Source organism: Schistocerca serialis, chromosome 6 (genome assembly GCF_023864345.2).
Source record: "Schistocerca serialis cubense isolate TAMUIC-IGC-003099 chromosome 6, iqSchSeri2.2, whole genome shotgun sequence".
Taxonomy (NCBI): domain Eukaryota; kingdom Metazoa; phylum Arthropoda; class Insecta; order Orthoptera; family Acrididae; genus Schistocerca; species Schistocerca serialis.
The window spans coordinates 742,930,316-742,945,687 of record NC_064643.1 but is presented as its reverse complement, the minus strand read 5'-3'; the positions used below and the strand labels follow the sequence as shown (position 1 = coordinate 742,945,687).

At 38.9% G+C, this 15,372-nt stretch overlaps 1 protein-coding gene across 1 annotated transcript in view; it reads left to right on the top strand.

The window, feature by feature from the left end:
* Positions 1 to 11,982, top strand: part of LOC126484408 (synaptic vesicle membrane protein VAT-1 homolog-like) — a 152,005-nt gene extending 140,023 nt beyond the window's left edge. The window contains exons 4-9 of the mRNA XM_050107909.1: positions 8,767 to 8,909; positions 8,987 to 9,090; positions 9,207 to 9,262; positions 9,369 to 9,563; positions 10,783 to 11,008; positions 11,098 to 11,982. Of these exons, the coding sequence (XP_049963866.1) occupies positions 8,767 to 8,909; positions 8,987 to 9,090; positions 9,207 to 9,262; positions 9,369 to 9,563; positions 10,783 to 11,008; positions 11,098 to 11,126 (753 nt within the window). The 3' untranslated portion in view covers positions 11,127 to 11,982. The remainder of the gene's footprint in view (positions 1 to 8,766; positions 8,910 to 8,986; positions 9,091 to 9,206; positions 9,263 to 9,368; positions 9,564 to 10,782; positions 11,009 to 11,097) is intronic.
* Positions 11,983 to 15,372: the final 3,390 nt, after the last annotated feature.

Sequence of the window (15,372 nt, the reverse complement as noted above, 5' to 3'; positions counted from 1 at the left end):
TGCCAGATGCTTTGTGTACTGATCCATAGGTCCTTGCATAGCACCTCATGATACGCTTTGCAACAGCATTGGCACCCTCTTCCTATCTTGCGACCTTTCTCCAGCAGAAACAATGAGTTGAAGACCCCCCCCCCCCTCCCCTCATTTCAACCACCAACCTGAATCCTGTGATCAATTCTTCACTGAAGGAGAATTCTTGAAGGCTCTCGCCTCTAAAGATGTCATGGCCCTAGGCGTGGATTCTATCCACAACCAGATGATCTTACACTTGGACATTGCCCAGAGACATCTACTTAGGATCTTCAACCACATTTTAGCTCACAGGTGCCTTCCCCTCGCAATGACGAGACAGCATAGTTGTCCCCATACTTAAGCCCAGAACTACTCAGCATCTCTGAACAGCTATTGCCCAATTAACCGGACTAAAGTCTTCCCAAACTGCTTAAGAGGATGGTCAGTTCCCAGTTATACTGGGTATTCGAATCTCGGGGCCATTTGTTCCCTTATCAGTGTGGCTTCTGGGAAGAATGATCTCCAGCTTACCATTTACTCCAATTGTAAACGGAAATCGCACAGTCTTTTACTGACACCACCTTGTTGTGGTCTTCTTTGACCTCCATACGGCATATGATACGGCTTGGCACCATCAGATTTTAGTTACCCTTCAAAGCTGTGGCTTTCGTGGCCCCTTCAGATTTTTATCCGTGAGTTTTTATCCCATCAGATATTGCGGATTCGAGTTACCACTTCACTCATCACCCATTGGATACAGGAGTATTGTCTTGCACAGGATTCTGTGTTGTCGCACTTTTCCTGACCACCGTCACTGGGCCTGTAACATTTGTTGGGCATCTGGTACCCTAGCTGTGTATGTTGACAGATTTTTGCATCTGGTGCAGCTCCCACTAGGTAGAATCTGCTGAATGCCAGCTGAAAGGCACCATCTGATGGGCCTCCGTTTGGGCACTCTCAAATGGCTCCCAGTATTCTCCCTCCAAAATGCGGGTTATGCATTTCTGCTTTGACCCACACTGCATCCCGATCCAGAACTTCATTTAGGTGACCAGTGTCTGGATGTTGTAGCACAATCCCATTTATTGGGCTTTAATTTGGATAAAAAGCTGATATGGCTGCCCCTTATTGACCACCTGAAGACTACCTGCATGTGGAAGCTTGATGCTCTCTGCCTCCTGGCCCACACATCTTGGAGTGCCGACCATGCTATTCTCCATCTTTCCCATGCTCTGGTTTTGTCTAGACTAGACTGTGATTGTCAGGTTTATGGCTAGGTGGGTCTTTCCACTCTGAACTATTTGACCCTGTTCACCATTGTGGGGGGTGTGTGTCTATCAGTGCCTTGCACATAAGTCCCATTGAGTCTCCTCACGGAAGTGGGGATTTCCCATCTACAAATACAATGGAGCCAAGTCCTGGTTTCTTATGCAATAGTCATTCGATGATTGCCTGGCCATCCCGTGCACCCTGTCCTCTTTGTAAACAAGGGACAACTCCCTACTAGCACCTGCCCCTGTGTGGGATTGCTGATTGGCCTCTTTTGGCACCTTGTGTGCTCCATCCTTGAAGAGTTCTAGGGTGCTTCAATCTTCTACACTGGAGGTTCTAAAATGATATGAGGCGGGATATACTTCTACATCTCCTACTGGCATGAACACGATTTACTGCTGGAATGATGTAGTGTGTTCACAGCAGAGCTGCCAGCCATTGACAGGGCCCTCCATTTTGTTACTCCGGCCTCCCCTCACAGTGTTTTGATAAGTACAAACTCGATGAGCAGCTTGCAGGCTACAGATCTTTGCTACTCTACTCTACTCTACTCTACTCTACTCTACTCAACCTTTGGTCACTGATATCTACAACCATCTCTATGCCATTGGCCATGCTGCCTGCTCAGTTGCCTTTTTCTGCATCCCAAATCATGTGGGGAATCCCAGGGAATAAACTGGCTGACAGACTTGAGGCAGGTACTTACCCCCCATTCCATGTCATGATTCCAGGTGCAGATACATGGGTCCACATCAAATCTCTCTCTGCCCAAAAGTGGAATGCCATCTAGTTCACCACTGCTCAGTAATAAAATGTGTACAATCAAAGACTACTGCAGTCTGGTGCTCTTCCTTCTGCTCCTCTCAGTAGTAGTCCACTGTTTTGTGTTGTCTACACATTCGCCTTGCCGACTGTTTCCTCTTACGTAATGGGCCATCCCCACAATGTAGCTGTGGAGCCAGACTGACTGTATCCCATACACTGGTGGAATGTCCTCTTCTTTTGGCCCTTCACAGTAAGTACAGTCTTCCAGATTCTTTGTCCTCAACATTAGATGATGATTCATGGACAGTTTAACTGACCCTCAGTTTCCTAAATGAAAGTGGTTTTTATTTTCAGTTATAAGGTTTGGCTTTACTCCTAGAGCAAGGGAAGGGCAGGATGGTTGTGGTTGGGGCCCCTCTTTGTATTTTCTAGGTCTGGGACCCATGACCACTCATCTGTGTGAAGACCATTCTTTTCTCCCTACGTTCTTTCTCATTTTTAGATTTGGTCTACCAGTTCATGCCTTCTACTCTGTGTTGTAACTTCCCCACTTTATAGTTTGACCTCCCTCTGATGGGATCCATTCACATATAATGGACACTCTCTCTTACACAAGTAACTTTGGAATTGCAGGACTGATGACCTCACTGTTTAGTCTGATAGCCCCCTTCAGTCTTTTTCTCTATTAGGGTACTCAGCCTTACTTTAATCTGAGATAGCTAAAATTGTCAGTACTCCTATACCACTAATTTTGTGTAGCAATCTATTTTCAGAGAGATCCTGAAATATGGTCTCTCAGCTGAAAAACATGCCATTAACAGTTCATACACTAACCTTCAGCTAGCTCCTAGTAACTTCGGTCAATTTCCACGAAACAGAATGCAATTTGGTCAGTTGCTCAAAAGACACAAAACATTGTTTCCATGAAAATACATGTAATTTATTATCTTCTGTTAGATCTGCCCCCCCCCCCCCCCCATTAACCACCACCTCTAGCTAGTTATCAGATTGCAATCTGATACTCCTGTCTGCAAAGCATGAGCGCACATCCAAGACCACAATACTTCTTTAGATAACCAGAAAATAAGGTATCAAATAGCATTCCAATCTGCAGGCGCACAGTTCTAAAGGTCTCTATATTAAAAAAAAAAAAAAAATTTCATGTGTGTCACTCACTCCAGATGACATGTTAAACACCTGTAAATATCACCTTTCTCCCTTATCTTCCACAAATTGGAACCATCTTCCGGTATTGTCTTGTCAGTTGACGCATTAATTTTGGTAACAAAATGCAGCTCCATGAAATTATTGCAATAGTTAGCTCTTTCTTTGTGTAAGGAGCTGAAATGCAGGCACTTCATTCCCATTCTCATAAGTTTTTGCTATTATTTGAAAATCATGCTCCCTTAAGTAAGCATAGTAGAAAAAACTATTATTGAATGATGTAGGTATATAAGAAGTACATTAACCAAGGAAGGAAACAAGGACAAAATTTCAGAGATGATAAAATTGTCCAAAATTTTATTATTTTGCATGAGGCATAATTCAATAAAGGAAAATACCTGCCAAACCAAAGATTATGATATACAATTCATGTTATCTGCCAGTTTTGACCTATGGATCAGAATAATGGACTTGAACAAAGATCTGAATAGCATACAAGCAATAGGTATGTATGTTTTAGAGATCCTGGCCAAGGTAAAGGGCAGGATAAGGAATGAAAAATATGAAACATCCTGCAGATACAGTCTGCTACAAGAAACCACAGGGAGAATAAGGCTTGAATGGTTTGGCCACATTAAGAGAAGGGGTTGAGAGAGACTTTCAAAAGAGTTCTAGAATGGGCAGAATCAGGACGAAAGTATTTGAAGACCATGAAAAAGATGGAGAGACAAGGTCAAGGATGATGTGAACTGAAGAGGATGGCAATGTAAGGAGATGCTGAAAGATAGACTGAGAGAAAGGATAAGCTTGGAACAGGCTCTATGAATGAGCTGCAGAGGCAGTGGCTCCAATCACAACCCAGGCTACGCAACAATACCCTTCCTTTGCAACACTGGATACAGACTCTGCCATCTCCAATAGTAAAGAGTAACAGCTTACTGATGTGGCCAGAAATGACATTAAGAGCCTGTAGAGGAAATTCATGAAAGCTATACATAATTATATGGCTGCATTTTCCTGTGAGAGGAAAACATATTAAAACATTAAACAAGGGCCATGCTGAATGTAATAAGCAACAAGTTATGAAATTTTATTTATTTTTTAGTGCATCTCTTTAATCTCATATTTTGCCACTTTATAACATAGTCCCTTTCTTTGAATACATATTTCCTACCATTATGCAACTTCAAAAATACCATTACCACAGAGCTGCATTCCAGCTTCCCAAAGAAACTGACGTATCACTTGCTGAACATCCTCAAGTTTCTTGCCTTTGCACCTGTTCTTTAAGAGAACCAAAAAGATGATAGTCAGAGGGTGCCAAGCTGGGACTGTAGGTTGGTTGTGGAAGTGTTTCCCTTACCCAAATTTCATGATCTTATCCACAGTGATACAAGCAATGTGAGGATGCATATTATCCTGTTAGAAGACTATCTTCTTTCCAGAGCCCTCAGGGCTTACTGAAATAGTGGATATAGTGGACACATTCATTTGTCCAGTCTCGAGGAAATAAATTTGAACACAGCTGTGCATCCAAGAAGACAGTATTCACAACTTTACTCTGCAAACCACCTTGATGTGCATGGTAGAGGGTACTTCCCACTGTACCAGTTATTGGGATTTCTTCCTGTTCCATTTGCGTATGGAGTGCAGGAAGAATGATTGTTAGAATGCCTATGCCCCTGCAGTAAATGTTCTAATCTGGTTCTCATGGTTCCTACATGAATGATACATAGAGGATTCTAGTGTATTCAAAGGGTCAACATTGAAAGTCAGCTCTTTAAGCTTTAACAGACACTCTTAAGATAATTTACCTCTATCTTAAAGTGTCTTCCAGTCAAGCTCCTTCATTATCTCTCTGGCTCTCCTGTGAATGGAACAAACATGCTGCCCTTTCTGTATATGTTCAATATCCCCTGTTAGTGCCATTTGGTATGGGTCCCACATGCTCAAGCAATATTCTAGAACTGGTCGCATGAGTGATTTGTGAGCAGTCTCCTTCGTAGACTGATTGTACTTTCTCAGTATACTACCAATAAACCGAAGTCTACCACCTGTTTTATCCATGACTGAACGAATGTGATCATTCTACTCCATTTCATACCCCTACAAAGTGTTCCACCCAGACGATTGTACAAGCTGACAGGTTCCAACTGAGGCTCACTGATATTATAATCATAGGACGCTTTTTTCATTTCATAAAGTGCACAATTTTACATTTCTGAACATTTAAAGCAAGTTGTCAATCTTATTATATAATGGTAAGACAGAGATTTAGGAACCAGGTTTTAAATTGTAAGACATTTCCAGGGGCAGATGTGGATTCTGACAACAATCTATTGGTTATGAACTGCAAATTGAAACTGAAGAAACTGCAAAAAGGTTGAAATTTAAGGAGTTGGGACCTGGATAAACTGAAAGAACCAGATGTTGTAGAGTGTTTCAGGGAGAGCATATGGGAACAATTGACAGGAATGGGGGAAAGAAATACAGTAGAAGAAGAATGGGTAGCTCTGAGGGATGAAGTAGTGAAGGTGGCAGAGGATCAAGTAGGTAAACAGGGCTAATAGAAATCCTTGGGTAACAGAAGAAATATTGAATTTAATTGATGAAAGGAGAAAATATAAAAATGCAGTAAATGAAGCAGGCAAAAAGGAATATAAACATCTCAAAAATGAGATCGACAGGAAGTGCAAAATGGCTAAGCAGGGATGGCTAGAGGACAAATGTAAGGATGTAGAGGCTTGTCTCACTAGGGGTAAGATAGATACAGCCTACAGGAAAATTAAAGAGACCTTTGGAGAGAAGAGAACCACTAGTATGAATATCAAGAGCTCAGATGGAAACACAGTTCTAAGCAAAGAAGGGAAGGCAGAAAGGTGGAAGGAGTATATAGAGGGTCTATACAAGGGCGATGTGCTTGAGGACAATATTATGGAAATGGAAGAGGATGTAGATGAAGACGAAATGGGAGATAAGATACTGCGTGAAGAGTTTGACAGAGCACTGAAAGACCTGAGTCTAAACAAGGCCCCGGGAGTAGACAACATTCCATTAGAACTACTGATGGCCTTGGGAGAGCCAGTCATCACAAAACTCTACCATCTGGTGAGCAAGATGTATGAGACAGGCGAAATACCCTCAGACTTCAAGAAGAATATAATAATTCCAATCCTAAAGAAAGCAGGTGTTGACAGATGTGAAAATTACCGAACTATCAGTTTAATAAGTCACAGCCGAAAATACTAATGCGAATTCTTTACAGGCGAATGGAAAAACTGGTAGAAACGGACCTCGGGGAAGATCAGTTTGGATTCCGCAGAAATGTTGGAACACGTGAGGCAATACTAACCTTACGACTTATCTTAGAAGAAAGGTTAAGGAAAGGCAAACCTACGTTTCTAGCATTTGTAGACTTAGAGAAAGCTTTTAACAATGTTAACTGGAATACTCTCTTTCAAATTCTGAAGGTGGTAGGGGTAAAATACAGGGAGCGAAAGGCTATTTACAATTTGCACAGACACCAGATGTCAGTTATGAGTCGAGGGGCATGAAAGGGAAGCAGTGGTTGGGAAAGGAGTGAGACAGGGTTCTAGCCTCTCCCCGATGTTATTCAATCTGTATATTGAGCAAGAAGTAAAGGAAGCAAAAGAAAAATTTGGAGTAGGTATTAAAATCCATGGAGAATAAATAAAAACTTTGACAGAATTACAATGTCATCGGCAAACCTCAGAGACAGCAAAGGACTTGGAAGAGCAGTTGAATGGAATGGACAGTGTCTTGAAAGGATGATATAAGATGAACATCAACAAAAGCAAAACGAGGATAATGGAATGTAGTCAAATGAAATCGGGTGATGCTGAGGGAATTAGATTAGGAAATGAGACACTTAAAGTAGTAAAGGAGTTTAGCTATTTGGGGAGCAAAATAACTGAAGATGGTCGAACTAGAGAAGATATAAAATGTAGACTGGCAATGGCAAGGAAATCTTTTCTGAAGAAGAGAAATTTGTTAACGTCGAGTATAGATTTAAGTGTCAGGAAGTGGTTTCTGAAAGTATTTGTATGGAGTGTAGCCATGTATGGAAGTGAAACATGGACGATAACTAGTTTGAACAAGAAGAGAATAGAAGCTTTCGAAATGTGGTGCTACAGAAGAATGCTGAAGATTAGATGGGTAGATCACATAACTAATGAGGTATTGAACAGGATTGGGAAGAAGAGAAGTTTGTGGCACAACTTGACTAGAAGAAGTGACCGGTTGGTAGGACATGTCCTGAGGCATCAAGGGATCACAAATTTAGCATTGGAGGGCAGCGTGGAGGATAAAAATCGTAGAGGAAGACCAAGAGATGAATACACTAAGCAGATTCAGAAGGATGTAGGTTGCAGTAGGTACTGGGAGATGAAGAAGCTTGCACAGGATAGAGTAGCATGGAGAGCTGCATCAAACCAGTCTCAGGACTGAAGACAACAACAACAACAACAACAACAACAACAACAACAACAACAATGTCAATCTTTGCAACACTTCTTAATAATCTCAACTTTGAATCACTTCTTGCACTGCACTGTGTTCTACAGGAAGTTTTGCAACAATTTCATTCACTGTGAATGACCTTTCTTCTCTAACAAACCCCTCAACTCTTTCCTATTCAAGATTCATGGAGGTGGGCAGAGACAGCTAAGACGCTTGTCTTGTATGCTCATGTTTCCATTTTTGAAACATTTCACCCATCACCTAACCCTGCTGGGGCCCACGTGGACATCTCCATAGGCACACTGAGGCCTTGAGGTGAATTTCAGCAGCACATTTTCCTTCTAAAATAAGGAATTAAATGACAGCACCCTGTTAAAAATGGACATTGTTGTCCATTTTGAAAATACTGCCTCAGTTATGTGATGGGTGCTAATGAAGTCACAATATGGCAACATGTGTTGTAAGGTCTGCAGATTATGATCAGTTGGTTGTCATAATGAGATTTTCACTCTGCAGCGGAGTGTGCGCTGATATGAAACTTCCTGGCAGATTAAAACTGTGTGCCGGACCGAGACTCGAACTCGGGACCTTTGCCTTTCGCAGGCAAGTACTCTACCAACTGAGCTACCCAAGCTTGACTCACGCCCTGTCCTCACAGCTTTACTTCTGCCAGTATCTCGTCTCCTACCTTCCAAACTTTACAGAAGCTCTTGCGAACTTTGCAATATCCTTTCTTTCAGGAGTGCTAGTTCTGCAAGGTTCGCAGGAGAGCTTCTGGAAAGCTTGGAAGGTAGGAGACGAGATACTGGCAGAAGTAAAGCTGTGAGGATGGGGCATGAGTCAAGCTTGGGTAGCTCAGTTGCAAGAGTACTTGCCTGCCAAAGGCAAAGGTCCCGAGTTCGAGACTCAGTCCAGCACACAGTTTTAACCTGCCAAGAAGTATCAGATGGTTGTCATTTACCTATTAATGTTTGCCACTGCATAATCCTATTTTTCTTCTTAAATCTATTAATTGCATCAAAGCTACCATTAACACAGTATTCCATAAAAGGCCTCTATTTCCTTTATTTTCAGGGACAAGCTATCGCACAGTTGTGCAGAACAGTGGATGATGTGACTGTGTTTGGTGTAGCTTCAAAAGGAAAACATGAGGCTCTGAAGTCGACCATTAACCACTTATTAGAGCGTGGAAGTGATTATGCAAGTGAAGTCAGAAAGTGAGTACATGTCACAGAGACCTGCATTCATTATTTCTTCACAATGCAGCATTAAATGACACCTCTTCTTACTGCAGGTTGGCGCCTGAGGGTGTGGATATTTTCCTAGATTGTCTTTGTGGTGAAGAATGCAACAGGGGCTATTCCTTATTGAAACCAATGGGAAAATACATTCTTTATGGTAACATAGCAACTCTCTAATACAAATCTAGCTTGTAATATACTTACAAAAAAAAATTAACAATTGTTTATCTCTGATAGCAAACAATAACATTAAAATAATTTTCTTGTTTTAAGGGTCTTCCAATGTTGTGACAGGAGAGACCAAAAGCATCTTCAGTGTTGCTAGATCAGTAAGTACAATATTGCAACAATGTTACACTTTTCGCTGCAGTTACTTATTTAGGTTTGTTGTGATTAGTTATAGGTGAATCTCTTAAAATGATTTTTCTTTACCAGTGGTGGCAGGTAGACAAAGTGTCACCAATTAAACTCTTTGATGAGAACAAGACCCTCTCTGGGTTCAACATTCGTCACCTTTTGTATCAACAAAGTGGAGCACCATACATTAAAAAAATAATGGATTCTGTGTTTAAACTGTGGAAGGATGGAAAAATTAAACCTGTAGTAGATTCAACATGGGCACTTGAAGATGTAAGTATAATATTTTAAAATATTTTCAGAGCCATTCTCTGAGATACCATTTTTTGAAGAGATTATTATTATTATTTTAGCCACTAAATACCACTTATGGTCACCAAAACTTGTTGGTTCTAATGTGATCAAAATTGTGAGCATTTACTAAAAGCAAGAGGTGGAAGTTGGTAGGATTAATACTGCTATGGAAACTCTGGTGAACAGTGAATTATCATAGTGTTATTAATAAAAACATATATCTACCACACACTGAATTCATTGGGGAATAAAAGTGAAAGATCATGTCTTTAAATTTGTATAAGACTGTGCAGTACAAAGTTCAGAGTAGAAAATGCAAAAAATGAATAAATGATAATTCAGCAAAAGGAGAGGTCGATATTTGGAATGCAGTCAGGGGAAATAAAGTAGTAGTAAAAATGAAACTAAACAAGCTGAGGATACTTGGTACTAAGCCACCATTAAGGATGTTCTGTGATTTAGGTCAAATGCAGATGTTATGAAGTGGTAATGATACTCTGATGAAATAGAATTGGAGACATTGTGAATCTTTCCTTGTAACTGCGCAGACTACTGTGGATACCCTTAATTATATTGTGTGTTGTATGCATTTGCTGACCCACCCTTTCTTATGAATGGTGCAGCACTGTAATTTTTTTAAAAAAAATGCAGTAGTAACATTGTGCTTGATTATGTATAATTACCCATGACTTAGTAATTAAACCTATTTAGATAGTTGACCCTCTGAAAAAAATCTTTACTTCAGTGTGTATAAGTATTACTTTTAGTGGTGGTTGAAGTATCAAGTGACAAATGCCACAACTTCGGGAGCCAAGCTAAGAGGGGTGACAGATGTACCATATCTGTAAGGTATCAATACAGGGTGTATCACAATTTGGTGCAGCTGCTTGGGCTGCCAAGCTGAGACAGGCACCAGGGGTGCTGCAAATGTAAGGGTTCTATGTAGCATCTAGTACAATTAGTAGTAAAAACTGAGGCAGGGACAGTGTAAGGGGAGAGGGTGCAAAATAGTTGCTTGTGTGGAAAAATGTGCTTGAACTGGCTCTACACTGATGCTGATTCAATGTCAGGAAAAAAGTTGATCTACATAAAATGATTTCTCTGCACACCGGAGTAATGGCCATTGTCTACAAATGTGTGTAATAAACAAAATGTTGGTGCTAAATTTTCTGAAAACTTATCTTTACCCATCTTGTAGGTACCAGAAGCTATGCAAAAGATGCATGACAGGAAGAACATTGGCAAAATTGTACTCAATCCAGGGATGGAACCTAAGCCTAAACCAGCAACCCCTGCTAAGGGAAAGGCCAAAGGTGGAGACAAAGAGGAAAAAAAGAAGGATGAGGAGAAAAAGGAGGAAGAGAAGAAAGAGGAAGAAACTGGTACAAGCAACGAAGGAAGTGGTGGTGACACAGCTGCCAATGGTGAGTAATGACTCCACTTCTTCCCATAAAATTGTGATCTCACCTTAAACAAAATATTAAACTGTCGATCACATTTCTGTATTTTCCAGAAGCAAAGGAGAAAGAGGCCTCAAGCTGAACAATGAATTTCTGCAATGATGCGCTTAAACATTGACCACATTGAAAATTGTGCTGTTATATTTTTGTGTAAAAATATTAGCATAATTATTTTGACATCATATACATTACTAAAGAATGTGACCATATTGTGAGTGTAAGTTCGTTTGTGTGCTGATGTGTGTTTGTCGGATGTTGCTGAACTTTCTTGAGCTGAATTATTTACATGAATTCTGTCAGACATGAGTTTCCAAATACATGTACCATATCATGGTGACAGTTTCACACATTCACATGTTGATGGAATGTTTATTTTTCAAAGCTACTTTTGAGGTACTTTAGATTAGTTCTCATCTACAAACTTGTAATACTGCCATAGTGGTACTTTATTGTGTGTCTGGCAATGATTGAAATTTTGAGTGTAATGGAGGATACTGTTAAATGTTTTATGACATGGCTACTTAGAGATTATGGAAAGTTAATATTTGAAGCTCATCTGCCTATAGGTTATAAAGATTTGCTATTCTGAGCTAAAGCTTTTCATGTGATATTTGAGCTGGTATGTATAAAAATGTGGCTCACAATGTGAATATTGACAGTTCGTGTTGTCTTTGATGTAAGTATATAGTTGTTCTCAGTGCAGCATATCACAATCTATTGAAGTTTTATATAAGCTTCTCATTGTAAGACTGATTATGTTGCTTTTTTCACGCTTTTTTAATGTTTGAGTTGCAGAAACTTGGTGTGCAACTGATAGTATCTGAAAAGGTACTACCATAATTGTTCTACAAATTATATCAAGTCAATATACTTAAACACTTGCTTCTATGAGCAGCATGTTTGAGAGAAATGAATCAATAAAGTCAATTCAAAACATATTAGAACAATGTACTGACTTTCTCAAATACAAAATTTACGACCTCTGTTCCTACTCCCTTGTCTCCTGATGTTCAGATACATATGTAAAGCAAAACAGTAATTTTAATTCCAACATTAGTAATAACCTGGCATAATTGCATCAAAAACTGTGCTTGAATTTTACTAAGATGCTAAAGTTGACACACATTTTAGGGCAATTTCCAGATATTAATGAACATGCAAAGAAAAATGTGTTTACAACTTGGCAGTATACATCTTGGTCTCAATATTACAAATTTCAGAACAATTTTAGTGATCTACGAAAAGTAAGAAAGGAGGCAATAAGGTAGTTCCCATACATTGTCTTTCAAAGACAACAAGCAGCTACTACTGATACTGCTAGTTACACACATAAATAGCACCATAATTGGTTTTGAACCAACAGGTTCATCTTCAGATGACTGTTCACATTAAGATGCACTTATGTAAACTTCAACAAAAAGTTTTTTGGTTCCTTACCTTCTCTTGTAGTGAAATATTCTTGGAATGAATGTTCCCTACGCTAAAGAAAGTTACTAGAAATAAGTCTAAATGTAACCATCCTTCATAAAAACACAATGTAAACAAATACTTACATCTGAGTACTTGTAGTTACATTTTACTTAAGTCAGAAATTGTGCATCATTTTGTTGGAATGTCTTGGCTTCCACAGTTTTCATGAATAAAAGTAAACTTCAGCAAAGGAGCATCTTAACATTAATAGCCATCTGAGATGGCCTGATTTGAAACTAGTTATTGTGCTTTTAAATGCAAATAGATAGCATTAGCAGTAGTGTCTGGTTGCTTTCTTCTTTGAAAGAGTCAACCTATATTTTGTACATGGTCATGGTCTCAAAACATAAATTTTTGACAAAATAACAATATAGTTCTTAAAACAATTTGTTAAATATAGAGTTCTGAAAACATTCCATTAATACTAGAAAGTCTGCCATACGTAAGTGCTTTCACTTAAATCCTTAAATATCATGTGAGTCAATGTATAGGAAAAAGTGAAACTGATTCTATGCAAATATAGATTCCACTGAAAAGCTAATGTGTACTATTAGTGCTAAATAGTTCATACCCACAGATAACAGTTGAAATCAAAGGAATTGTAAAACAAAATGATGGATCTGCTCAAATTGGAAGATGAAAAAGAATTTTTTGTAAAGGAGGGGAAATATTTGGTAGTAAAGTACTGACTCGCAGAAGATGCTATCTTGGTTCAGCAGCTGTGTCACTGTAACCAAAGGTGGCACCCTGTGGTAACATAGTGTTTACTTTGTTTTTAAGGTGTTTAGTTCTCTTGCATGAACATGGAACTCAATAGCAGTTTTGACAGCTGATTCACCTATAAGACAGATTTATTTTTAAACAGTCAAAGTGAAGGTGACAAAAAGGGCAAGGTTGCAACTGCTGAAGATAATGCTGCTGTATCACAACTAAGAATGTTGTGCACCAGTTGTCTAATGTAGGATATATTTACTGCAATGTGTTCCAGGGCTAAGTTATCATTAAGTGCTACGAAACAAGGAAACAAATCGGTAAATTATAGTACACGTACCGAGGACTATTATAAATATTTATATCATCCTATAGTATAGCATACGTTAAGTTCCTACGTCATTAGGTACTGTCAAAAATAAAAAGCTAGCAGGAAAGCTGCATTCTTAAACAAAACCTTTCTTGAACATAGACTGGCACCTCTCTCCCCCAAGGCTCACTTGTAAATCAAAGGCAGCTGCATCACCTATCAGACATAGTACTATCATGTAACATATGTATGACAGACCCCATCGACGCTACTGTCTATTGCAAAACTTCTGAATATTGTATGTCAAGTTTTAGGAAATTATAAAAACCAGTACTCAGCCAATGTTACAATCTGTACACCTGTACAGAATAACCTGCAGAAAATATTACACCTAACGTTGCTAATTAGTAGTAATTTGTGGACACTTCTCAAGGAGTACGTCACTAAAATGGGCCCACAAATACCCCAAGGAAACTTCTCATTTAACATGCTGATGCATTCCTGTCTTAAAGTACAAAAAATCTCGATTTCATCTAAACTTAACCTTTAGTCTCAAAGTGCAATACCCTCATGTTATCTGTGATGTTATCCAATGAATACTGCTCAGTCCTGAGGTGCTTCACCACCCCTGATTGGCCGTTCTCTTTACTGTGCTCTTTACACCTCACTTTAAATTTTCTACCCATTTGCCCCACATACTTCAAAATTCAGACACTATTTAATAAAACTCCCACTTTCTCCATCCAGTTCACCTGTGCAAATCTTAGGCCTCAGCTTCTGCTCCAATTTGTTGTCCATCCTGAATGCAATTTTAATTCCTTTTGCTGTTAACTGGAGCAGAGACTTGTAACGAAGCAGGGTTGCCTACTGCTATCCTGTTTTGTTTTTACACTCCTTCCGTAACTTAGTTAAGCAATGAACTTTTATTTTTTTTTTCATTTTCACTACTCGGATTCCAACTACAGATTCTGTGACCTTCAGCCTCATAGTACAGAATTCAGAAATAGTTTAAATAAAAATTCCCCTTGTAAAATCTATTATTTCAGTACATTCTAATGTCCATTCTGAAAGTAATGAGCTAATTAGTTTTGTTGGAAATGAATCGTATTAAGTTATGGACAAAGACGTATATTGTGCAATACATATTAAGTAAAATTCAAGTGAGGTAATAGATCAAATTCAGCTATAAGACTGCATCCAAAAGAAAGCCTAAATTTTACTGATTCCAGCAAAGTTTTTAAATTGATAGATAGTAAGACTTAAAATCTGTAGCCTATATGACTTTCAGTGCCAATTGTGACCAAACTACCAAATAATTCAGAGATCTGTTTCGATATTTTGCTACCTATATTTTTCTACGTAAAATAACTCCAGTCTCAACTTTGTAAGTGCATTAATTAAGAGTTAAGTAAATTTGAATATGTTAAAATTATTGTTCAAAAGGGCTGCTGTGGTTATGTCAGGAATTCCCACGGCGGATGCATAAGTTAGTTCCACGTATTTAAATTGATACAGCTCACTCATGTTATTTAAATAATAAAATCCAATAGTTAACTTCAAAACCAGTTAGAAAGGATCATTTTAACCCTGGGAAATGATAAACTATAGTATATTAACAGAAACAGTCAAATATTAAAGTGCTCGTCTATATAAGGTCCGAGCTGGTGCTGTTCTCAAGTTAGTTCTCGGTCAGATTCTCTTGGAGCAAAAGTGCGCAAGTCAGTTAATTTTTCCGGTCGTACCAAAAAGTGTAATTGTGAACATTGTTAAATACTGGAATTTTTTTGACCTACCTAATGTGACAATTAAGTGTAAGAGGCCTGGTCACATGAATATT